Genomic DNA, 25,881 nt, shown 5'->3' with positions numbered 1-25,881 from the left:
GAATTCCAAATTCTCTCCTTTCCCCCCTCCCTGAAATAGGAAGCAAATTGATGCAGGTCATACGTGTGTAGTCACGCAAAACAGCCATGTTACTCATGTTGTAAAAGAAAACAGCCCCCCCAAAAAAAACATAAAAAGTGAAAACTAGCATGCTTCCATGGGCATCCAGACTCCGGTTCTTTCTCAGCATTTTCCGTCATGATTCCTTTGGAACTGTCTCGAGTATTGGAATGCTGTCGCTCACGGCCGCTCCTGGCCCAGTGTTACTATTACTGTGTACGGTGTTTTCCTGCATCTGCTCACTTCCCTCAGCATCAGTTCACCTAAGTCTTTCCAGCTTCTTTGGAAATCTGCATGCTCTTTATTTTTATAGCTCAAATGTCGCCGTCCTGCACTATGTGATTCTTGTTGTTCGGCCATTCCCCAACTGATGAACATCCCCTTAGGTTGTTCCTGCTCACTTCCCTGTCGGTCTCTCCAGCCTCTCTGAAATCCTCCTGCCGGTCCTTTCTTACAGAACAATAATGCTCCATCACATTCACATAGAATATTGTATTGTGAAGTGTATTCTGTACGTGTATAATGAACTTTGAATTGTATTAGGAACTTACTCGGCCGATCCCCACTGATGGGCAGCCGCTCAGTCTCCAGTTCCTTGCCACCACGCAAAGGGGCCACCACAGACATTTTTCTCACATGGGTCATTTTCCCTCCTTTATGATTTCCCAAAGAGATTTTTTCTTAAAGTGGGGGAAGGAACAAGCTATTCGTACAAAAATATCTCTGGAACACAGGCTCAGGAGTGATGATGCTGGACCAAAAGATGTGCACGGTTTGTAGCCCTTTGGCTCAATTTTTGGGCCCGGTTCCAGATTGCTCCCCAGAATGGTTGGGTCCACAGCTCCACCAGCGATGCGTCAGGGACCCAAGTTTCCCACACCCCCTCCCACATTCCTTACCCAGGACTCGGGAACCCTGAGTGCTGGGAAAGGCCGCCGGATCGGACATTTCCGAGATAGCATTGATTGTTGATCGGTGTAGGGAGCACGGTCTGGAGGCTCGAGAAGAGAGCGAGAAGGTGATCGAAGCCACGTTTCAGAGAGTTTAGCTGTGAGAGGGAAAAGAAGTCCAGGGTAGCTCGGAGGGTCTAGTGAAGGTTTCTAAGAGGTTGAGGGGATTTGAGCAAGTTCGTGGGCAACCGGGAAGGAGCCAAGCATAGGGAGAGACAAGGGCCTACATCCTGCAGGGTTCTTGACCTAAGGCCTGTGACTGATTCTTTTTTTAATAACTGCAGCTCAATAGAACTGGTTTCCTTTTATGCATTTAGAGGGCCCATAAATATTCCAACTCACCCTGCAGAGCAAAGGCTGTTAGAGATGCAGCCCCAGTATGTGTCTGTGTATTCCCATGTAGCACAAAGATGCTTTACGGACAAAACTCAGGTTTCACACAAACTGAGTTTGAGGAGGAAGGAAAATGACATCGTTAAAACCCTAGGGTGATATGGGGGCTATTCTTTCTGTAGTTCCCCAAAATAGCTGTGATTTCTTCAGCGTGGGCAGGCCCTCCACTGCTACAGGTATCAACCCCTGCCTCTCTGAGTGGACAGCTGCATGAGTCGCTGTGGCCAGCGCAGTGATAAAGGCCTCCATCCTAGGCTGGTCTTCGTGACAGGCGCACAAACCGTTTCCAAGCCAAAAGCTGAAGCCTTTGCAGTTTCTTAGGACGTGCCAGAGCCTGTGTTTTCTGGCAGAGGCTTTAAGAACCGTGGGTCACACCAAAATAATGGATACATGACTTAAATATAAAGGGTGACATCATAAGCAAATTAGAGAAGCCAGGGGAACGTTCTCTTTCAGATCTATGGCTGGGGAAACAGTTCATGACCAAACAAGTGATAGAGGGAAGATTGCACCAGATAAAACGGACAGTTCTGAGTATCTAAAATGTTAAGTGTTGCACAGATAAAATCAATGCAGCTGAAATGAGAAGGGGAATGGGGAACTGGAAAAAATCTTTGCAACAGGTTTCTCTAATGAGGATCTAATTTCTAAGACATATTGAGAAAGAACGAATTCAACTTTACAGGAATAAAAGCTGTTTCCCAGTAGATAAATGATCCAAAAATATGACCAGGCAATTTTCTAAGGAAGAAATCAAAGCTCTATAGCCAGGTAACAACAGCAGCACTAGCAGTAGTACAATAGAGTAGCAGCGGCAGTATAGTAGCAGTGGTAGTAGTAGCGACAATAGTAATACTATAGTAGTAGCAGCAGCAGCAACAGGAGGAGGAGTGGTAGTAGTAACAGCAGGGGCAGTAGTGTAGTAGTAGTAGTTATAGTAGTAGTAGTAGTCATAGTAATAGTAGTAGTAGTCATAGTCGTAGTGGTAGTTATAGTAGTGATAGTAATAGTAGTAGTAGTAGTAGTTATAGTAGTAATAATAGTAGTAGTAATCATAGAAGTAGTGGTAGTTGTAGTAGTAGTAGTAGTGATAGTAATAGTAGTAGTAGTGATAGTAATAGTAGTAGTAGTGGTAGTTATAGTAGTAGTAGTAGTAGTGATAGTAGTAGTGGTAGTTATAGTAGTAGTAGTGATAATAGTAGTGGTAGTTATAGTAGTAGTAATAGTAGTAGTGGTAGTTATAGTAGTAGTAGTAATAGTAGTGGTAGTAGTAGTAGTTATAATAGTGGTAGTAGTAGTGGTAGTTATAGTAGTAGTAGTGATAGTAATAGTAGTAGTTGTAGTAATAGTAGTAGTAGTAGTAGTAGTGATAGTAGTAGTGGTAGTTATAGTAATAGGAATAGTAGTAGTGATAGTAATAGTAGTAGTAATCATAGTAGTAGTGGTAGTTATAGTAGTAGTAGTAGTAGTGGTGGTAGTTATAGTAGTAGTAATACTAATAGTAGTAGTAGTCATAGTAGGAGTAGTAGTAATAATAATAGTAGGAGTAGTAGCGTACTAGTGGTAATAATAGTACTATAATAGTGGTAGCAGCAGCAGCAGTAGTGGTGGTGGTAGTTGCAGTAGCTACAGCAGCCAGTTGCATTTATGTAGTACTTCCTATATACCAGGCACTGTGTTAAGCCCTTTACAATGATCACTTTTGAGCCTCACAACAATTCTGAAAGGAAGGTGCTATTATTCTCTCCATTTTACAGATGAGGAAACAAAAAAACAGAGGTTCAGGGACTGTGCAAGTAGCCAAGAAGTATCTGGACTCGGATCTGAATTCAGTCTTCCCAACTCTGGATCCAGTGTCTGCTTTTCCTTTTAGCTTCCTCTGGGAGAAAATACCTCAAATCCTTAATAATTAGAGGTTTTTAAGTTCCCCTCCACCCCCATGGGATTGGTAAAGTTGACAGAAAGGGGACGTGACAGGAGCTGGAGGGCTGTGGAAAAGCAGGTGCACGCACGCATTGTTGGTGGAGTTGTGAACTGGTCCAGCCCTTCCAAGAGGCAACATGGAGCCGTGCCCACCGGGTTCCCCCACCCTGCCTCCTTGTGAAATCCCTGCCAGGCCCAGCCCCGGGAGCCAGAAGGAGGAAGAGGACCCCTGTGGGCCAGGAGGTCTGTGGTGACAAACAACTAGTGATGTTAAGGGGGTTCTGTGGACAGAAAGGCGTATAGGGGGTGGGAGATGGATGTTACGCCCCAAAGGAGACGGCCAGAGGAATGGGCTCAGAAAAGCCTCAGAAGCCCGGACCGAGGCAAAGTGCGATAGGAGACCAGGAAAGGAGGCTGTGACCAAGGAGGCCCCTGAGGGAGGAGCTGGAGCCCACCTTGCTTCTGACCACCCGCCCCTTTTTGGCCCCTGCCCCTTCCCTCTCCCCTTTCCCCTCCCGTTTTCCTATGGAGGCGGATTGCTGCACCAGACTCGGTAGCACATCCCCTGTTCGAGCCCAGTCCGGAGAGACGAAGGTTCGGGCAGTGCTCGGCCCTCCCTTCTCCGGGGGGACACTGGGAGACGCTGCTCCGGCTCCATTGGGCGGAGGGGAGGCCGAGCTGGGCAGGGCTGAGCCCCGGCCCTCACTTAGGGAAGGTGACCAGAAAGGGGAAGGGCCAAAGGTTTGTGCAGAAGGAGGACCCACTGACGAAGCCTGGAAAGGCCCCACAGCGGGGCCTGAGCAGCTGCAGGAAAGGGAGCGAGCCCGCGGGGCGCAGAAAGGCAGCGGGCAGACGTCCGGGGTCGGAGTGCGGGGAGCAGGGAGAGAGAGACCCCGGGCCAAGGCCACGGTCGGGGAGGGGAGGTACTAGTCCGAGGTCCAGGCCGGCCACACGGAGTGATGAGTGTGAGTGTGAGTCTGGGGGTGTGCACACACACACACACACACACACACACACACACACACTTAACTGTTTAAAGAAAACTTGTTTTCAGAAAGAGCGCATAACTGAGGGGGGAAGTTCCCCCATTAAACTTCCCTGTGAGAAGGGATTCTTTGGGCTGAGCGCCGAGGATTCTGGGTAGATGCCCGGACAGCCTCCCCTTTCCCCCAGAACCGTGGCGGGGAGTGAGCCCCGGGGCCCTGCCTCCGTCCTGCCCGTCTCGGGCGAAGGGGCCCCGCAGGAGCTGGGGGCGGGGGCCGGAGGCCGGGCTGAAAGCTGGGGCGGCCGTGGCTCCGAGCTCGGGGGTCACCCCCAGAGCAGGGCCCTGCCCAATTAAGCTCGTTTCCAGAGCTGCGTGCCAGGGAGGGAGAGGGCGCCCGCCCCAGCCTTCGCTAATCACCTTAAAACGCCTCCTGTTTGCACAGCAACGCCTGGGACTTGGAGCCGGCCCAAACGCGCTTGTTTTCTCCCTGTCAGGTTCAGGTTTTGGACATGCCGTCCAAGACGTCAGTCTGTACCTTGAAGCCAGCGGCCGGTGCCAAGGCGGGCATGCCCATGTGCCTGGAGCTGTGGAAGGTAAGTGGCGGCCGCGCTCGCCTCTTGTGAAACCCGGGCCTCTGAGTCAGGCCCGCCGAGCAGCCTCCCCTGCAGGGGGCGTCGCCCAGCGCCGGGGCAGGGCCGGGGCTCCGGTCGCTCCCCTGTGCCGTCCTGGGGGGCGTCGCGACTCCGTGGGGGCGTTGTGACTCTGTGGGGGGCATCGTGACCCCGTGGGGGGCATCGTGACCCTGTGAGGGGCGTCGTGACCCTGTGGGGGGCGTCATGACCCTGTGGGGGGCATCTGGACTCTGTGGGGGGCGTCATGACCCTGTGGGGGGCATCTGGACTCTGTGGGGGGCGTCATGACCCCGTGGGGGCGTCGTGACCCTGTGGGGGGCTTCGTGACCCTGTGGGGGGCATCGTGACCCTGTGAGGGGCGTCGTGACCCTGTGGGGGCATCGTGACCCCGTGGGGGGCATCGTGACCCTGTGAGGGGTGTCGTGACCCCGTGGGGGGCATCTGGACTCTGGGGGGGTCCAACACGTCCCTGCTGGGGCTCCAGAGTGCACCTCTCGGGGGCAGCTGGGAGGGGGAAGGAGAGCAGCCTTCTGGGGCTCGAGAACCCTGTGGCCACGCGTCGGGACGGCCGTTGGGCCCCGCTCCCAGCCCCCCCCATGTGGACGTGGGCTTCCCTGAGGCCAAAAAGTGCTGAGCAGTGGCTGAGGAGCCGCTTGTTTTTTCTTGGGGATTCATTTTTGTCACTTTCCCTGGCTGAGGGCAGAGGCTGAGGCGGGGGAATCCCCTGCAGGAAGACTCGGGACTTGTGCAGGCTGGAGGCCCCCGGGCCCCCACCCGGCACACACTGGGCCGAGCTTCGTACCCGAAGAGGCTCCTCACGTCCACGAGGCGCTTTCCTCCTCTCCCACAGCCCAGAACCCAGCATCCCCTGCTCCGTCCCAAGAAAGGGCGGTCCGCCATGGGTGCCTGCTGCCAGGCCAGGGGGCAGTGCCGGGGCTGGTTCCCCTTCCTTTTTCCAGCTGCTTCCAGGGGTGCATGGAGCAGGCCCCGCCCCCGCACAGTCGCCCCCACCCCCAGCGTCCCCGTCCCTCCCTTCGGTGAGTGCCCGTGGGGTGAGGGGCCCTTTTCTCCTCCCTCGGTGCCTGACGCCAGGCCCGTCTCCTGGGCCCTCCCCCCCGCAGCCAGAGCTGGGCTCTTTGGATCTTGGAGCTCCATCTCACTCCGGTCCCGGAGACCTCCAGGCTTATCCTCAGGAGTTTCATCTTGTAAAGGGACTCCATCGCCCAAGCCTGTCCGGGCTCCGTCCTCCTCCCGGAGAATCCGCCCTCGGCGCTGGGCCGTCTGACGCGGCCGCTCCGCCTTCCCCGAGCCTTCTGCAGTAACTAAGCCTGGGGCAGGGCCGAGGAGAGGAAGACCCCCCACACACACACTGCTGCCTCCTCGGTCGGCCCCAGGCTGCAGCCACACAACTGTCCCAGGCCCGGCCCCCTGGGGAGTCCGTCACGTCCAGGCTGATGGTCTGCGCAGGGCCCGAATGCTCCCCCCCCAGGCCAGACATGAGCCGGCCCTGGATCCCTCACCGTCCCCCGGCTCCCCCGGGCCTGATCCTGGGCTGGGGAGTCTCCCAGGCCGCGGCCTCAGCCCCCCCCCCGTACTCCTGCGGGCCCCTTCCCCATCTCGTCCTGGAGAAGCCCTTGCAGAGCTCGTCTTCCCTCTGCAAGCCCACCACGACTCCCCCCGGGGAAGCCCTCTGAAGGCCTCGCCCCCTACTTTCCTGGGACGGCCGGGGCTCCCAATTTCCTGGGCCTCTGGCTCCCGGGCTCCTGGGCTCCTGGGCTCCCGGGCTCCTGGGCTCCTGGGCTCCTCAGGCTCCTGGGCTCTTGGGCTCCCGGGCTCCTGGGGTCCTAGGCCTCTGGCTCCTGGGCTCCTGGGCTCCCGGGCTCCTGAGCTCCTGGGCCTCTGGCTCCCGGGCTCCTGGGCTCCCGGGCTCCTGGGGTCCTAGGCCTCTGGCTCCTGGGCTCCTGGGCTCCCGGGCTCCTGAGCTCCTGGGCCTCTGGCTCCCGGGCTCCCGGGCTCCCGGGCTCCTGGGCTCCTGGGCTCCTGGGCTCCTGGGCTCCTGGGCCTCGGGCTCCTCGGGCTCCCGGGCTCCTGGGCTCCCGGGCTCCTGGGCTCCCGGGCTCCTGGGCTCCCGGGCTCCTGGGGTCCTAGGCCTCTGGCTCCTGGGCTCCTGGGCTCCCGGGCTCCTGAGCTCCTGGGCCTCTGGCTCCCGGGCTCCTGGGCTCCTGGGCTCCTGGGCTCCTCGGGCTCCCGGGCTCCTGGGCTCCTGAGCTCCTGGGCCTCTGGCTCCTCGGGCTCCCGGCCTCCTGGGCTCCTCGGGCTCCTGGGGTCTTAGGCTCTGGCTCCTGGGCTCCTGGGCTCCTGGGCCTCTGGCTCCTGGGCTCCTGGGCTCCTGGGCTCCTGGGGTCCTAGGCCTCTGGCTCCTGGGCTCCTGGGCTCCTAGGCTCCTGGCTGCCTGGGTCCCTGGCCGGTGGGCGAGCTCCTCAGCTGAAGCCCTTCCATCACGGTGGCAGGAGCATTGTCTCCCAACCCGTGTCATTGGAGCTTGTTGGCAGACATCCAGTTGAGGATCTCAATGGAAAGAGGATGTCATTGGGAGCCAGACAAATCGGCTCCTCTGGGACTTAGTGAGGAAAAGGAGTGGGTCTTGCCTGTGGATCCGGTGTGACCTTTCTGGGCGAATCACAGACCCCAACATTGCTCCAGCGCTTCCCAGCGCTCTCTGGAAGGGATTCCCTCCTTCCCTGGTCTTCTTCCACCTCTCGCATCCCCTCAGCCAGGAGCATCGTCACTGTGGGGGCAGAAACCGGACCCGGAGGCTCCTGGCCGCACTTCTCCCTCTGAAGGACTCCCAACGAGGAAGCAGTGGGCCAAGTCCCGCGGGAGACGCAGTGGAGGAAGCCCGGCTGGCGGAGGCTCGCGGCTCTCAGGGACTCATGGCTCTTGGGGGCTCATGGCTCTTGGGAGCTGGTGGCTCTCGGGACGCCTCTCCCCTTCGGCCATTACAAGCCCAGCATGGGCGCCTTCCGCTGCTTCGGCACTCTGTGACTGGAGAGAACGGGTCATCGATGTGGACGTCGCAAAGCCGCGTCCCGAGTGAAGGACGCCCATCATTGCTTTCCACAGAAAGCTCGGCTACCAAAATCAGGGTCATTGGAAGAAAACTCATCAGGCCCCGAGCCCCAGGATCTGGAAGGAGAAATAAAAGCCGGCCGCACAGACGGACTCGAAAACCCGAGGACCCGGAGCAGAGCGAGCAGGTGCCGGAGTGGGCAGAGCTCAGAACTCAGGGAAACGAGCCGCAGGCCCCGAGAGCCGGCGGTGGACGTCGGGTCCGTCCCTGCTTCTTACAGGGGAGGAAACGCAAAGTCTCGCGCACACACGCCCCCCCCCCCCAGGAGCATCAGTCAGGAGGCCGCCTCGTCTGTCCCTGCATCTTCCAGGGGACCGAGCTGGGGCCTGGGCCCAGGGTTCAGCGTCAGAAGCTGCCGTCAGGGAAATGGCATCTGGAAGAGGCTCGACGGCTGCTCTCGCTGCTCCCGGAGAACCACGGGACTCCCCCCGACCTGCAGCCGGACGCCCCGAGAGCACGCGCTCCCCGTGGTAGGGAATGGCCGCCTTTCCAGGCGATAAGGCTCCGTCAGGCGTCTGCCCTTGTCCAGCCGCGTCCGGGCACCGGGGATGGAGATGGGACCCGCCACGTGCAGAGAAGTCTGTGCTAAACCGGAGGGCGGCCCCGCCCACGTCTGCGCCACGGGCACGCGAACTGAGCACACCCGAAGGGGATGCCCGCGGCCGGCCGGCAACCATGTTGGGGGGGCCCAAGGAGCTGCGGAAGATGGGGGCCGGGCCGCGTCCTACAGGAGGAGGGAGAGAGCGCCCAGGCCTCGGACAGAGCTGGTGGGTGTGAGTGTGGTGCGGGAGCCAGGCTTCAGGCAGCTTGTGACAAAGGCCCGGATGCCCACTGTGCCCACCCTCGACCTGGCACGTGCCCAGGGTCTCCCCCGAGTGCCTCGCTGGGCCTGGGCCCGGCCCCCAACAGAGGCTCCCAATGAGTCTGAGGCAGCTCCTGGTCAGAGCGGGGGCCACCAGGCCATGGGACTCACTCGGACCTTCCCCCCGGGCCTGTGCAGGGCACCCCCCAGTCTCCTGGGGTCTCCCTAGGGGGCTCCTGGACTTTCCCATAACCCCCCACTTCTTCCCCCCAGGCCCGCTGGGTAGAGGTCTGGTAAACTTCTCCCCACTGGCTGATGAGGAGCTGGGCTCCGCGGGGGTGAGCCGGTGGTGCGTCAGACACGTGGCCGTGGAAGGGAGACATTATGGGTTCCGGTGGGGCGGGGGCGGGGCTGCTTTCTGCTCCCCGCTGCCCGTGCCCAACGTCCAGCCCTAGGATAAAGCAAGTCGCTCTTTTCTGGCTCGATGGAAGACGGTGGTCCCGGGAGCAGGCGGGGGAGGGGCTGCCACGCTTCTGCCCTGCCCTTTCCCCTGCCCTCAGCCCGTTGCTGACCCAACCCGGGGACCATCCCACCAAGTCTATCCCCCCCCCCCCGAGGGGGCGCCAGGCCGGGCCGGGCTCACGGGTTCCCGAGTCGTGCCATGAAGGCCGGGCCCTCGGAAGGGGTGAGGGGAGATGCCCCTCCATAAAACTCTGGGTGGGCTCTCCTAAGCATGGAGCCCAATGGGGCCGGGGGGTCTCCCGTGCCCACGAGCACCCGCCCCGGCCATCGCCTCCTCCCGTGACCGGAGACCAAGGGCAGGCTCATCAGTCTTTTTGCGGGGAGAATGATGAATCCTTTCCTCCGCGTGACATGTGATCCAGTAACTTCTTCTTGCCGAGTTATTTCGGAGGTTTAAATAAATTAGGTGTCTGCCCGGGGTGCCGGCCCTCTGACCTGTGACCCCATTAATCACCCTCGCCGGGATTGGCTGCGGCAGGATTCCAAGCCCGTTAGCTCTGGGTAACGAAGCCGGCTCTCCGGAGGGGGAGGGGGTTTCAGCAGGGAGGTTGACAAAGCCCAGAAATTTCATTTTTCACCGGGGGAAAGCTGGTGACTTTTCTCAGCCGGCGAGATTAAACAGGTAAGGAGCGGAGCAGCGAGATAAATGGCGTTCTGGAGGCTGGGGAAAGAGAGGGCAGAAAAATACCCCCGGCTCGGGAGGAGTGGAGGCTCAGAGCCCCCGCCAGATGTGCAGGCCCGGCCCCGGCTTGGTGTCAGCGGGACAGGGACTCCCAGGATGGAGAAAGTGCTGGACAGACTGGGGGCGGGGCTCGAGAAGTCTCCTGGGAAGTGGGAGAGCCCCCGACTCAGCGCCGGCGCCCCTCGCTGTTTGGCTCTGGCCACTCGCTTACCTCGGGGTCCCTGTTTGATCTTTGGACCTGGCACACAGTAGGTGCTTTCCTGAGTGCTTGTGGGTTTGTGGATCAAACCTCCGTTTCCCTCTCTGTAAAAGGGGGTCGTGCTCATGCAGCTGGGCCTCCCAGAATGGTGGGCGCGGGGGGAGGCGTCGAGCCCAAGTGCTCATGGGGAGCCCTGGGCTGTGGAGGAGGATCCTGGGCCGGGCCCGGAGGCTCAGGCCTCCTTCAGCCCTGTGGGGAGCGACCTGGGCCTCCTTCAGCCCCGGGTCTGGGGGCGGTTCTCGGGCGGGGGGAAGGCACTGACTCCCCGTGTCCCCACAGCCCGCCTGCGGCCCCCGCCCGCTCCTCCTGGCCGGGTACGAGGACGGCTCGCTGATGCTGTGGAACGTCGCCGAGAGGAGAGCGCTGAGCCGCCTTTCCTGCCACCAGGAGCCAGTCATGAGCCTGGGCTTTGACCCGAGGAAGGCCAAGGGGCTGTCGGGCTCCTCGGAGAAGGCGCTCCGCGTCTGGAGCCTGGATGAGCAGCAGAACCTGAAGGTCAGGAGCGCTGGGCCCCGTGTCATTTATCCCGCTCTGCACTAACAGTCTGATAGGCTGAAAAAATATTTAGCCATGGAGAGGAGTCGCTGCAGACCCCCGGCTAATTAATCACAGGGGGCTTGGGTACGGGGGGCTTGTCTGCAGCGTCTGGGGCGGGCGGGAGGGAGGGCTGGGACGTCCCCCCCCAGCCGTTCACATGGTTTGGATTTTTCTCAGGCCGTGTCCCGTGTGTCTGAAAAAGGCCGTCAGTGAGAAGCCGTCCCGGCCCCTCGGAGCGCTTATCGGTGGGGGAGTCGGTGCGAGCAGGAGCAGGCCGGTTGGGGGGGAGGGCCGGGGGGCTCTGGGACAAAGCCTGCGGGAATACCCAGGTCGGGGCTGACTGAGGGCCAAGGCCTGGGCACGGGGGCCGATGGGAACCCTCGGGAACGGCATGCTGGGAAGGGGCTCCTGCCTTTGTGGTGGAAACTCTTCCCAAAGTAACGGCCGGGGAGGCTTTCCCAAGGACAGGCCCAGAATGCACCTGGGGGTTCCCACAGCCTCAGGGGGCGCTCGCGGCGTCTGTCCAGCGGCCACTGTGGAGGCTTAACGTGGGCCCCAAGGGCTTCAGGAGCTCGTCCCGCACACGAAGCCTTTTTTTTCCTGAAAACTAAAGGTCAGGGAGAGAGTGGTCTGGCCAGAGGGAGGACGCCCGGCCGTTCCGGACAGGGCTCCTGCGCCCAGAGGCAGACGCAGTAGGACGGGCCTTTGGGGCAACGTCCCCCGGAAGTTTAGGATGCGGCCTTCTCATAGGAACAGGCCGAGGGCTTCGGTCCCCGAGCCCGGCCCTGCAGAAACGCATCCGTATCATTGCCATTTTCTCTGGTTAAAGCACATCTGTAGTTACTAATCGGGTTAGGCCCAGGTCCCCCCAGGCCCCCGCCCCGTCGTGGACGAAGCAGTTACGCTCTGTCCCAGTCCCAGCCCGGACACGTTTTGACAAATATTTTTTCCCATGAGAAGGACTGTGGTGGCTGTAGAAGGGTTTTCTCTGACAGTCGGGCAGCAGGACTGCGCAGAGGATCCTGGGGAGGAAACGAAGTAAAAAGGGACGGGGAGCCGGCCTTCGGGCCGGGAGGAGCCTGACTGCGGGCCCCCTCCGTGCTCCAGAAGCGGCACTGGGGGAGGGGCTGTCCTGACCTGGGAGCTCGGGGTGCGGACGACATCACACGTTTCCCCCTCCCGGGAACACTCCCGTCGGGCGGACTGACGTTCTTATTTCATAAGTAAGGCAACTGCAGCCCACCGTGCAAGGTGAGGGGCAAAGGCAGGGCTGCAGCCCCCTCTCCCGACTGTGCACCAGGACCCCGGGCACAGGCAGAGAGCTGGAGGGCCACAGCCTTCCTTGAGCCTTCCTGATCCCCCCACGGGCGGTCACTCAGTGTTACCTTGTCTCCTTTCATAGATGGTGGGGTCTCCCAAGGAGAAGCATATGGTGGAAGCTAAATGGAATTAACCTGGACAGGGATTCTGACATGGGAGTCACAAAGGGCATGAGACAGCAAGGGCCGATCCCTGGGGTCCCGCTCTGCGGTGCAGGCCACTGCCACCCTAGACACCCCCGACCGCACGTCCCGGGCAAGTGCTGGGATGATCTGGGCTTGTCGTGTGGATCAGATGAGCTAAGTATTTGTGAAGGGCCTGGCCCATCGACAACACTATAGATATGTCCGTTGTTATTATTACTTAAAGTGCGAGGCACACAGTAGGCACTGTGTAAATGTTGGTTATCATTACTGTTATTCTCAGCACAGTGCTGGACACATAGTAGGCAATATAAATGCTGGTTATCACTATTGTATTCTCAGCATGGTGCCTGGCACATAGCAGGCGCTATATAAATGCTGGTTATCATTACTGTTATTCTCAGCACGGTGCTGGGCACACAGTAGGCACTACATAAATGCTGGTTATTATTTTGTTATTCTCAGCATGGTGCCTGGCACATAATAGGTGCTATATAAATGGTGCTTATCATTACTGTTATTCTCAGCATGGTGCTGGGCACACAGTAGGCTCTACATAAATGCTGGTTATTATTTTGTTATTCTCAGCATAGTGCCGGGCACATAGTAGGCGCTATATAAATGCTGCTTATCATTACTGTTATTCTCAGCATGGTGTCTGGCACACAGTAGGAACTACATAAATGCTGGTTATCATTATTGTATTCTCAGCATAGTGCCTGGCACATAGTAGGCGCTATATAAATGCTGTTTATCATTACTGTTATTCTCAGCATGGTGTCTGGCACACAGTAGGAACTACATAAATGATTTGGAGTCCAGGGAGTTGAGTTTGAATTCCAGTCTGGCTCTGCACTGTGTAGGCGCTGCTGAGCCCTCTCACCCTTGGCCTCCTCATCCCAAAGGAAGGCTTTGGAGTCAGTGACCCCTCGAACCCCTCCAGGTCTAAACCCCATGACGCCAAGGAGCCGGGGACTGGGGTTTCAGGCTGATTCTTCAGAGGGTGTCCCCTGGGCCCCTTCCCATGGAAAAGAAGCCCCGCTGCTGCCCCCGCATGCACCCCTTTGCTCAGCGTGGTCCGCTTTTCTCTCTCGCACCAGCTTGAAGCGGGGACCAACAGCTGCTCGGACTTAAACCTTAAATTTATAGCGCACGTTCTAGTGCCGAGCTAAAGTTTTAATGTATTAATGAATTCAAAAGTTAAAACAGAAGGGCCAAAGCAGAGTCTCGTCAGAGATGTGGATGGGCCTCGCGAGGGGCCTCTGCCATCATCGGGGAACATTAAAGGGGGAAGGCGGCGGGGGCCCCCCGTCAGCAGGCGGTGGGGTCATCTCGCTGCACGGCGATCGCCAGGAGGGGCCCGAACAAGAGAAACGAGGAAAGCCGATCCTGTGCATCTTAATTCAATGTCAGGCAGAGAGCCCACCTCCAGGCAAGCGCTCTGTTTTAAGTTTGAGGAAGGCCCTCGCCTTTGGGGAAGGAGCGTCCGCCTGCCACCTTGGAGGTCTGTCTCGGGCCGGGCTCCCCCCGCTGCGTCTTGGGCAGATGGACCCCGAACGAAAGGAGACTAGAAGAGGCTGCGTCCCAGTTCAGTGATCCCGAAATGTCTGTGGCTCTAAGCGCCCATCTCTTTAGATGCCATTTTTCTTCAGATGATTTGCTGTGGCTAAAACACACACACACTCCCCCCTCCCGATCCCCAATAAATCTGCAGCGTCATCCTCCGGATGCGGATCGGTGTGGCTGCGATGGTGTAAATGAATTCAGGTCAGTCGTCCTTGTTATTACACCGACTCATCCTACCCAGGAGGAGTTCGTGCCTTCCCCATTATTCAGGTCCGTCTTTATTTCTGAAAATCATTGCCTGTAGTTCTATTTATGCAGCTATCGTCTGACTCTTGTAGGTAGATTGATTCATTCTGAAGCTCTTTTTCCTGCTGCGTTTTATTGATGGGAATTCGGATGATTTGTGCAGAATGCTTTTATGTGCTCTTTCCTTTTCACTTGACTCCCCAAAGTTCTGCACATTCATCCCTGGCACAGAGAAGACTTCTTCCCTCTTGCTGGTGGCCTCCCCTGAGCTTCTTTTTCCCATCTTATCACAGTAGCAGCATCTCCAGCACTACATCAAGTGGAAGGGATGGCAACGAGCATCTCTGTTTCAAGTCCGACTTTTCTGCACAGGATTTTGTCGTTCAGTTGACACTGAAGTGGCTTACCATTTCCTTCTCCAGCTCATTTTACAGATGAGGAAACTGAGGCAGGCACAGGAAGAGGAGCCCAGGGCTGGATCCACTCACTGTGGGACTCCTCAGCTGTCCTGGAAAAGATTCTATCTCTGTTAAATATAAAACTAGCCTTGGTTTTCAAAAATTGTAGAGTACTGTGGAAGTAACTAGATTTAGGCTAACAGCTTCACACCGTGTACAGGATGAGACCAAATGGATACATGAGCTAGATTTAAAAGGTCACATCATAAACAAATTAGAGAAACGGGGTGGGGGGGTGGGGGAAGAATTATTTACCGTATCTATGGGAAGAAGAAAAGAGAGGATCACAAAAGAAAAACTGGATAATTTCGATTTCATAATAATTATTATCAATCACAAAAATGAAGAGTTCTGCGCAAACATAGTCAATAAAATTAATATTAAGAGCCAAACAACTAACTGAAAAGATTTTTTTGCACTAAGTTTTTCTAATCAAGGTCTCATTGCCAAGATATAGAAGGAGCTGATTCCAGTTTTGGCAATAAAAACATTTCCCAATTGATAAATAGTCAAAGAATCCAAACAAATAGTCTTCAGGAGAAAAAGCCCAAACGTACGCTATTATTGCCATGTGAAAAATTTCCCTAATCATTAATTAGAGAAATGTAAATTAATTAAAGAAATATAATTAGAGAAAGCACTTTTGAGGTTCCCATACCCATCACATTGGCAAAGATGAGAGAAAAGAAGAAATGACATATATTGGAGGGGCTGTGGAAAAAGAAGCATGCCGATGAATCGTTAGGGGGACTGTTAATTAATTGGTACAAACATTCTAGAACGCAAATTGGACACAAACACAAAAAGTTACTGAAAGGTGTAGGCCTTTTGGCCCAACTACCACTACTAGCTCTCCCTCTATCCAAAAGCTAAGAACAAAAAAGCATTTAGTAACTCTTTATGTGGTGGCAAAAATCGAAACTTAAGGGGATGTCCATTAGATGGGGAAGGACTGAACAAAATCGGGGTGTAGGAATGTGCTGTAAGAAATGAGGAAATCAATAGATGGGATAGAAAATGTGGAGACTGAATGTGGATCGAAGCAGAGTATTTTCATCTTTTGACTTTGCTTGCTTTTTTTTTCCTCATGGTTTTTTCCTTGTCAGTCTGATTTTTAACTTGGGCCCCATATCCCATTGTTTGCTGTCTTGGGGAGAGGAAAAAGAGAAAGGGAGAAAAAATTTGAAATACAAAATCTTACAAAAATGAACTTTGAAAACTATCTTTACATGTATTTGGAAAAATAAAATTTTATTGAGAAAATAAATAAATGTAGCTCAAAAAAAGAGGAAAGAAGGAAATAAATTATTATAGGGAGACATGAAAAATGTTATTTATTGATGCAGAATGAAATAAGGAAACTCAGAAAAACAACATTCTATAGCATCATCGTAAAAATGAATCATTTTGGAGACATTTATAAACTAATGAAAATGGGGTTAGAACCAGATAGAATCGGAACCAAATCATATGGTAGGTACAACAACAATTTAGATAAACAATTTTAAAAGGCCGTAGGAACCATGATCAGCCGTGAACGACCACTATTCCAGAGGACAAATTATCAAATTTATTGCCCACGGCCCAACAGAAAGGTGATGGATTCAGTCTCCAGAATGAGACGTGTATTTTTTAAAAACATGGCCACTGAGGGGATTTATTTTCCTGCACTGTGCATATTTATTACTAGGAATTTGCACTTTTTTCCTCTAATGGGATAGGAGAGAGAGGAAATAGATTTCTGTGAATTAGGCCTCATCAAGGCACACAAGCTTACTGGAAATGAGGTAAACTGGTCGTGCAGCCAAGAGTAAGGAATCACAGGTATACGTCGGAAAATTTGCACGAATTGATCCAGACTCAAATAAGTTGAACCATAAGAACGGTTACATGTGGCGACTACAACGGTGTAAATGGAAAAAGAAAGAACTGAATTCCAAGCAGTCAAAAAATCATCAATGACCCGAAGGTTCCCCAACAGTTACCCCATTCTCTCTCCTCAACAGAATGCTGTCCGTCACTGTTGGATATGTTTTTTATTTAGCTCTTGGTGTAAGGGAGAAAAGGAGAATATTTCTACAAATAACTGTGATGTAAAAACAAGAGGAATTGGAACTTATTGTTTTAAATAGCGAAGGATAACAGACGGACAGCCTGCCTGTGGCACCAATATCCGTGAAATAAGTACAGAAATCAAAGGTGAGGTTCCAGCGTGTTTCATGGACTTGGAGGGAGGGGGTATGAGGAGGCCGCTCTCTGCCCCGATGAAAGGAGGAGGAGATCGTGGCTGTCCTCTCCCGAGCTCTTGGAGCGAGAGCGTGCTCCCCACCCAGCTCTGCGGGGCTCTTTGGGGACCCCCAGAGTGTGCAGCTCGGACCCACCTTGTGGAGTCTCTCGGCCCTGGATGTCTTTAAAGATCACACAAGGAGAACTGGGTCTCAGCCTCGAGAAGGAGGGAGAAACAGCAAAAGGCGCAGATGATTTTTTTCTTTTTCTGCGAGTGCGCTCGTAAATCCAAACCAGATGGGCGTCCTCATTACTGTACATTCCGAGTACCTGAGGTAATGCTTGGGTTTGAAAGCCACTCGGTGACCCCTTCCCCTCCATCGTGGGTCGGCCTCCCTGGACTGGGTCTCAGAGCGATAGCAGCCCCGCTCTCGCCTCCGTGCCCTCCTCGGCTCCGCCATCCCGCCGAAAGCTCCCGCCTCCCGCTTGGGATGTGGGCAGACCGGGGCACCGACATGTCCCGAGCGGCTGCTCGCTCGGATGATGAGCCCCTCGTCAGCTGCTTTTCAACAGCAGTTTGCTTTCGAAGGAAAGAAAGCTGAGATGGAACAGTCAAGTACAGGTGGTGGCCAGACCCTGTTCCTTCCCCTTCCGTACTTGTGGCAATGCTCACGAGCCTTAAATAATGCTCGGATTTATATTCATCTGGATTTTTAGGTTCTCCAGGGATCCTGAGACCTTCCCCCAGCCTGCCCCATCAGCCTCCATCGGGCGCTCCTGTCCGAGCCCACGTTGGCCCCGGTGACCAGAGACAGGGCCAGTCCGACCTCTGCGGCCTTCAGCGTCGCTTGCTGCAAAGCAGAAATAACACGCTGTACCTTTCTTACTTAGAACAAGATGGTCCGTTTAAAAATAAATACACGAATAAGTAATTCAAGCTTCACAGAGCTAGGAGGGCTCCAGTCCAAAGGTGAGTTCGCAGCAAGCCCGGAGGCCCAACAGCTGGGCCTGGAGGCCACGGATACACCCAGCGAGGCGGGCGGGAAGGAACACGGCCTGTAAAGGGGCCCCTCCCGCCTCCCAGCAGACCAGGCCCTTCCAGGGCTTTGGGGCACTTCTGCCCAGGCCTCTTCTCCAGGGTGGGCCAGTTCCCAGTTCTTGTAACCCGCTGGCGCGGTTGGCATGGGCTCCAGGCCTTCTGCCGCCCCTCGAGGCTACCCAGCCCTGCACGGAGCACCGTGCCCGCAGCTGGAGCCTGCGGCCCCTCCTAATTCCTGAGGCCGGACCTGGTGGGCGCTGCTCAGACGTGCTTCCCTTCTCTCGAGTCTTTTAGCCCAAGTGTAAGACCTCGTTTCCCCTCCGGGCTTCTGCCTCGCCAGGCTGGTTGGGGTCCTGCGCGGCTGCGCCCCGCGTTCGCTCCCTCCCAGCGCAGTATCGTCTGCATGCGGAGGAGTGTGCCATCCAAGCTGTGGAGAGCATCTCCAGGAGTCCGGGCTGGATCCCCAGGCTGCTCCATTGGCCCTCTTTGCAGTCTTCTCCCAATAGGACCCTGGACTTTCCCGTCCCTTCCTGCTCCACTCCTCCTCCTCCTTCCGCTACAGACAGGAGAGAGCTGTAGACACCACGTTCAAGGAATCCTCCAACCAACCACCTTATTGGCACTATGGGAAGTGGCCTGGAGGATACCAACACAAAGCAAAAGGATCTTGTTCATTCCTCCCAGGGACGGGTCTCCAGCGCTGACCCTCCTCAAACTCGGGCGCTCGCTTCCTGCTCGATGCCCTTGTGTCTGCTCCGGTGGGAAGGGCAGACGGGATAGTGAGAGGGATTTCTCGCCCTCCTCAGCAGGATGGAGCGCGTCCAGTCGGGATCAGGCTACAGGCTACGTAATCTCATGATTTGTCCCCTGGCATTCTCGAGGGGTTGGGAGAGAAGGAGGAGGTTCCCCCGGATGGAAGGAGGACACCCCCCTGCAGGTGACATGGGAGGTCACAGACAAGACCCTCCAGGGCTAGGATCCGTCTTCCTGACTCTGATGACTAAATCGATGACATTTTCATTGAATGTGTGGGTGCCATGATTGACCCACGTTGATTCTGGGCATTCTGGGGGTGGAAGAGGAAGAGCCACAAGGGCTCACCGGGCACCAGTAGCCTTCTGAGCATGGCTGACCCGCAAGAGCACAAACGCCACCTGTTTCTCCTGCCTCCGCCCCCTTTGTATCTGCACGTCTCCGGTCATCTCCCGGCCTCCCCTTTGGTCCCCCTGCCTCAGGTCTCTCCCTTCTCTGGTTCCTCCACATTTCTGTAAGAGCAGAGCTGACCATGGAGCTCCCCTTTCCCCTGGGATCCCAGGTAAACCCCACTTAAAGTTCTCACAAGCAGGCCCCCTCCTACCTTTCCGGCCTTGTAGGACATGACTTTCCTTCCCGCACTCTGGGATGTGGCCAAAGTGGCTTCCTCCTCCCTGTGGCTTTCGGCCGTTTCCCGGGCCCGGAAGCACCTTCCTCCTCCCCTCTCCCTCTCTGCTACCCTAGATTTAAGTCCTTTGTACCTGGGGGTAGTTATTCACTATATGCCTTCTGTGCGTGTACGTGGACTTAGGATGTGACCTCCTTATCCCCTGGGCCTAGCACGGCGTGGAGCTGCTATGTGGTACTAGGTCACAGGATTAATTGCTGATGCAGGGGAAGGGGCTTTAGAACAGAATATTAAGAATGAGAAAGGACTTTGAGAACAGGGGGTGTCAGGCCTGGGAGGGGGCTTAGAACAGGGGGTGTCAGGGCTGGGAGGGGGCTTAGAACAGGGGGTGCCAGGGCTGGGAGGGGGCTTAGAACAGGGGGTGTCAGGCCTGGGAGGGAGCTGAGAACCTAGAAGTTGGAGCTGCCCTTTGTTCTGCATGACTGTGCATGTTACTAAGACTTAGTTTTCCCCTCTCAGTGGGTGAGGGAAGGGGAGATAAGGGAGGATTCAGAATTGAAAAGACAATGGCATTTTGAAAGGTTACTGCCTCCGTCGGTTGAGGTGAAGGAGGCCATCCCGTGGGGTGGGGAGCGGCCGTGAGGGATGTGGGGAAGAGAGAAGGGACAGGATCTGGCATCCGCCCTGCATCGCTCTCGTGGGGGCTGGATTTTTACGCTGGACTCCTGGTCCTGAGCGCAGAGATGGTGATGATGATGGGGTAATGATGGTGATGATGAGGACGACAGCGGGGGGGGGGGTATTTTTGCCTTTCTCTGATTGCCCCGTGACCGACCCAGAGGAAACGTGCAGTGGATGCGTGTTGCCCGACCCTGGGCTGGGAGCCTGGGTGCCTGGGAGGGCGGCAGTGCCCCTGCAGGAACGGTAACAGGGAGAAGAGAAGGGTCTGTCTGAAAGGGTCTTAGATGCCATTTTAAGATCTCTTCCCTTTGGGATGAGGAAACTGAGGGCGAGGTCAGGTGATCCTCAGCACTCAGCAAATCTAAGACAAAGAGAACCCTTGGATGAGATCACAAAGCTCTGTGTATTTCGCCCGATCCATGATGGCGGAAAACTCTCAGCCTGCTCGTGGTTATAAATGGCGCCCCTGGGCTTTCTGGGTCAGTACCTCCCCGCGGTGTGGCGGCAACTCTAGGTTACCACTGGTTCTGGAAATCCCAGCTTCTGGGAAGGAGAACTGGAATAAATAAGAAGGGGGGGAAACTCTAGGCCAGCTTCAGCCACTCAAGCTGTCTAGGCATGGAGGGGTTGCAATCTCTCCCAGCGAAGGGGAGCACCATCCTGGTCACACCTGGAATTGAAGTGCTTGGAGTCTTCTGGTCTGTCTGGAAGCTCCCTCGTCCCCTTCTCCTCAATGAGGCTTGGAGGGCGAGACCCCGCATACAAAGGTCTTCTCTGAGGGTCCCCATTACTAGGAATGATGGTGATTGTATGATAATGGTGATGATGAATGATGATGATGATGGTGGGGTGATGGTGATGGTGATTGTGGTGATAATGCTGATGATGATGACGGTGATGATGGTGATGTGATGGTGATTATGGTGATGATGATGAGTGATGATGGTGATGATGGTGATGAAGACGACAACAGAGACTCCATGTTCCCTCTCGGGCTCAGTCAGCAGAGACGCCCAGAGCCCCGAGCCCCACCCACCTCACCCCGAGCCACTGAACATTTTTGTGTTGCTGTGACACGTTCTCCCGAGCACCAGTGGACTGTTTCCTGCACCTCCTTCCCCGGCTGTGCCGCTGGGAGCCGCCGGGAGGATCGGCGCTTTGCCTAATAACACAGCGGCTTCCTCTGGCCTCCTCTCCATCCAGGGCTCCGTACTTCTGAAGCACTTCACAGGTGTTAATTTGCTAAGTCGCCCAAGATCCCTGTGAAGTAGGTGGGCATTGTCAGCCCCGTTTCTGCAGATTAAGAAACGGAGCGGAGATGCTCAGTGCCAGACCGCGGCTTGTCGGGGACAAAGCGGGGATTAGCTCACTCGGCCCCCGCCTCAGGCGGGAAGGCCACGCTGCTGCCGCTGCCCGGACTGGGCCTGTTCTCTTACGGCTGCGGAACAATGACAGGCCACGAGGATGGGGCTGGGTCTGAAGCTAATGTTGGACTTGGGGAACAGGGGTAACAAGCAGTTATGTGGCGCCTTTGGTAAACCCTCTACAAATGTCCCGTTTGGTCCAAACAACAGCCCCTAGGGCCGGCCATCTTCCGTTATGAGACGGAGCCTTCAAGGTGGGCCCTCAGCCTGGAGGCAGAGTCCAGTTAGCCTCCTTGGCCCCCACCATCAGAACCACCTGCAAGTGGCGTCTTTCTGGCTGTGACTACCTGGACCAGACCTTGTTTTTAGGCCCCTGTTTTCAACTCTTCCTCCAGTATGGGATTGGGGGAGACTAATGCCAAAGCCTGGTTTCTCTCTATGCTTGGAAAACCTTTTAAACCGTTGTTTCATGGAGCATCGTATTCATGTGACCCCATTCAATGCCCCCCCTTTTTTACAAAGCTCTTTTGTGTTTAATTTATTGGTTTGTTTTTAAATCACTGTCATTTCTGTGAATCATCCCGTGTAACGAGGAGTTAAAAGGAGGAAAAAGAAGCAGTTCTAACAATCAAGCAGATTTGACAGTATTGCACATCTTCTAGTCCCCCACTTCTTCAAAGAGGGAAAGGAAGGGAAGCTAGGCTTACAGGGCTACTATATGGGACTATAGTAGGTACAGCACCAGCCCTGAAGTCAGGAGGACCTGAGGTCAAATCTGGCCTCAGACACTTAACACTTCCTAGCTGTGGGACCCTGGGTAAGTCACTTACTCCCAGTTGCCTCAGTCAAAAGCCAAAACCAAAAAAAAAAAAGGAAAGGAAGTACATCATTTCTTCCTTCTTCTGGCACAAGCTTGATCGTTATAACAATCCCATAACTACACAGCATTCAGCTTTGAATGTTTTTCCTTTTGTCATTCCATATGATAGCTCCTTGCTTCTGCTCACTCTACTTTGCCCCAGCTTATATCCGCCTCCCATACTTCTCTGGGTTCTTCCTCTTTGTCACTGCCAGGTATCGCTTGTGAATCAAGATGAATGGGGAAATAGTGGGGTCATGAGGAGGGTGACTTTTAGGAGAAAGATAAAAGGTCATACTGCAGATTCCTTCTCCTCTTCCTCTTCCTCCTCCTCTCCTCTGTTCTTCCTCTTTATCCTTCTCCCTCCTTTCTCTTCCTCTTCCCTTTTCTTCTTCCCTCTCCCTTCGCTGTCTTCTTCCTCCTCCTCCCTTCTGTCTTCTTCCTTTTTATCATCCTCCCTCTTTTCTCTCCCTCCTTTCTTCTTCCTTCTCTCTTCTCTGTCTTTTTCCTCTTTGTTCTTCTCCCTCCTTTCTCTTCCTCTTCTCTTTTTCTTCCTCCCCCTCCCTTCTCTATCTTCTTCCTCTCATCTTCCTCTTCCTCATTTTCCCTCCTTTCTCTTCCTTCTCTCTTCTTCCTTCTTCTCCTCTCTTTAATGTCTTCTTCCTCTTTATCCTTCTCTCTCCTTTCTCTTCCTCCTCCTTCCTTCTCAGTCTTCTTCCTCTTTACCCTTTTCCCTCCTTTTTCTTCTTCCTTCCTTTTTCTTCCTCCTCCTCCCTTTTCTGTCTTCTTCCTTCTTTATCCTACTCCCTCCTTCCTCTTCCTTCTGTCTTCTTCTTTATCCTTCTCTCTCCTTCTCTGACCTGCTCAAAGGGTTTTTCCTATTGTCAGGAACGTTTCAGGCAGATCACAATGTATTCTTTCCTCTCTATCTTAATTTTGTAGGTTTGCAGAACGCAGGAGCTCACCAATCCTGGAATAGCGGACGTCGCCATCCGGCCAGACGGGAAGATCGTGGCGACAGCGGGCTGGGATCATCGCATTAGGCTGTTTGGCTGGAAGCAGCTGAAGCCCCTGGCAGTCCTGGACTACCACAGCGCAGCTGTTCATTGTGTGGCCTTCTCTGATCCGGGCCGGCCGAGCGAGCAGCTGCTGGCCGGTGGCTCCAAGGACCAGCGCATCAGCGTGTGGTCAGTGTATAACCAGCCCTGAGAAGAGTCTCTTGTCGGCCCTCCCTTAGTCAGTGACTCCACAGGGGCCTCCAGGGGCAGCGATGGACAAGGCTGGACTTGGTTTGGCAGGATTGGGGGGAATTCAGCCTCAACCACTTACTTTTTCTCTTTATAAAATACTTTATGTCCAGGTGAGGTCCCACTCACTCAGTCTGGTGGAGAAAACTCTTTTTCCCGTGTCTCATTTCCAAAATACGAAATTTCTAAGAATACGAGCCATTCCCCATGAGTTAAATGGTCAAAGTAGAAGGATAAGCAGTTTCCTGAGCGACAAAGCATCCAGGGGGATGCTCCAAGTTACCAATAAAGAATTAGAAATTAAAACAACCATGAGCTTCCATTTCACATCCATCAGTTTGGCAAAGCTGACAAAGAAGGAAAATAATGTATGTTCTTGGGGCCGTGGGAAAACAGGGGCCTTCATGGACCGCTGTTGGGGCTATGGATTCGTTCTCCCATTCTGGATAGCAATTCCTAAATTAGGAAAACATTTGTTCCAATGATAACCGCCACTGGGCCCACACTCGGGGAGCAGAAATGGATCCAAATGGACAACAATATCTGGAGCAGTGTCTTTTCTGGCGGCAAAGAACTAGAAATGAGGTGCAAAGGCTCATGGTGGAGGACTGAACATGTGATGGGGTGGAGCACTATTGTGCTGGTTCCTGAGAAGCCTGGAAGGCTCAGATGGACTGATACAGATGGAAGGGAGAACAGCGTACACAGCGACAGGAGCGTGGGAAATGACGGAACGTCTCGGGGACTCCGCTGAAATGGGTCTCGGGGCGAAAGGTGCCGCCACGTCCAGAAGAGCCGACGGACCTTTTGTGCAGCTGGTGCATCAGCCTGTTTTACTGGCTAGTTTTTTGGTTTTTCTTTTTTTTCCTACTGGGGCAGCGGAAGTGGGAGGGCAAGGGGATTGATTTTTGTTAATTGAAAAAAAAATTAAATTTTACAAAAAAGCAATCTTGTTTGCTTTTCATTTGGTTTTTCCTCGGCAGAAAAGTCTTGGGTTCCACCTTGATTATTCACTTCTAGGCAGAGCCAGGCTTGGGAGACTCTTCAAAAAGGAGCCTTTTGTGACTTGGCAGCCTCGGGAAGGCCTCCCCCGAGTCTCATTTCTCTACCCAAAGGGCTGGTCTCCGTGGCGGAGCCCTCGTTGCCCAGAGAGCCTCGTCATTGCCTCCCTAAGGAGGCTCCCTCGGGAAATCCAAGAGCAGGTGGTCCCCTGACCCACGACATTCTTTGGTAGCCAACTTGGGATCGTTGTCCAGGGCAACAGCAAGATTATAAGATGATCAGTTCTGACGGACGTGGCTCTCTTCAACAGTGAGACGATTCAGATAGACAGCCTGGGACTGTGAACACCCTCGGAACCCCAGACTCCCAGCATTCTCAGCTGCACGAGCTCCCTGGAACATTTCCTCATGGGCTAAAGCTTCCACAGCAGGCCGTGAAGCGTCCAAGCCCCTAACGGCCCCACGAGCTGGCTGCGCTTTGTGGGGGCTGCCATCTATACCAGGGAAGGCTCCTGGAACTAAGTGCAGTTGGAGAACCTCTGAGGGGGAGTCAGGAAGCCTGGATTCTAGGCTCTTCTAGGGATTTCAGATGGAACAGTGGCCTTGGAGCAGATCATCCGGCTCCAGACTCAGTCCTTATCTTTCCAATGTGCTTGTGTACTGGCCTGTATTTGTTCCCTGTGCTCGTGTTGTCCTCCGGCTAGACTGCAGGCTCCGTGAGCACAGGATCATCATTGGTCTCTAAAACCTGTGCAGGACTTTGTATCCCTCCCACACCGAAAGTGCGGGAGGCAGGGAGGCAGGACGGAGGCCAGAGGGCAGGGACAATGTGCTCTAGCTTCGGGATCCTGAATGTTATAGCTGGCCCCCTACCCGTGAATGTCAGGGCTTCTCCATAGGTCAAGGACCCCCATCAAGATGCACTTAGCAAATGTTTTTAAAGGCTGTAATCTTGTCTAAGAGTCCATGAGAGAGCTTCCAGTTGGGACAAAATCCTTCCCACACAGGAAGGGGAAACTCCTGCTCTTGGAGGCTCCTGGCTTAGGTGCCCACTAGTCATGTGGGTATAAAGGCCGAGTCTCCTCGTCTGAGTCTCATCTGTGAAATGGAGACTGCAACTCGCACTGCCTTTCCTCAAAGGATTGTGAGTAACCTGGGAAGCCTAGAAAAAACAGGAGCCGGAAAAAAATGAAATTAAAAATTAAAAAAAAAAAAAAGAAAGAAATGGGAGCCGTTCTTATAACCTCAAGTCCTTGAACAGTGTCTGGCACCTAGTAGGTGCTCATTGGACCTTCCTGCACATAGTAAAGGAGGGAAGAATGGAGGGAGGGAAGAAGAAAAGAAAGGAAGGAGGGAAGAGAAAGAAAGAAGAAGGGAGGAAGGAGGCATTTATTAAGCACCCACCATGTGCTAGATAATGTGCTGTGCACTTTATAATTCATTTAATGCTCTGAACAACCCAAGAAGCCTAGGGG

General features: G+C 54.6%; 1 protein-coding gene across 1 annotated transcript in view; it reads left to right on the top strand.

The window, feature by feature from the left end:
* GNB1L (G protein subunit beta 1 like) overlaps positions 1 to 25,623 on the top strand; it is a 121,844-nt gene extending 96,221 nt beyond the window's left edge. Inside the window, exons 6-8 of the mRNA XM_051973214.1 lie at positions 4,806 to 4,904; positions 10,618 to 10,833; positions 23,101 to 25,623. Of these exons, the coding sequence (XP_051829174.1) occupies positions 4,806 to 4,904; positions 10,618 to 10,833; positions 23,101 to 23,367 (582 nt within the window). The 3' untranslated portion in view covers positions 23,368 to 25,623. The remainder of the gene's footprint in view (positions 1 to 4,805; positions 4,905 to 10,617; positions 10,834 to 23,100) is intronic.
* The last annotated feature ends 258 nt before the right edge of the window (positions 25,624 to 25,881 follow it).

The sequence above is a fragment of the Antechinus flavipes genome, chromosome 1 (assembly GCF_016432865.1).
Source record: "Antechinus flavipes isolate AdamAnt ecotype Samford, QLD, Australia chromosome 1, AdamAnt_v2, whole genome shotgun sequence".
NCBI lineage: Eukaryota > Metazoa > Chordata > Mammalia > Dasyuromorphia > Dasyuridae > Antechinus > Antechinus flavipes.
Note: the sequence above shows the minus strand (reverse complement) of the source record. Positions and strands in the feature narration are given on the sequence as shown.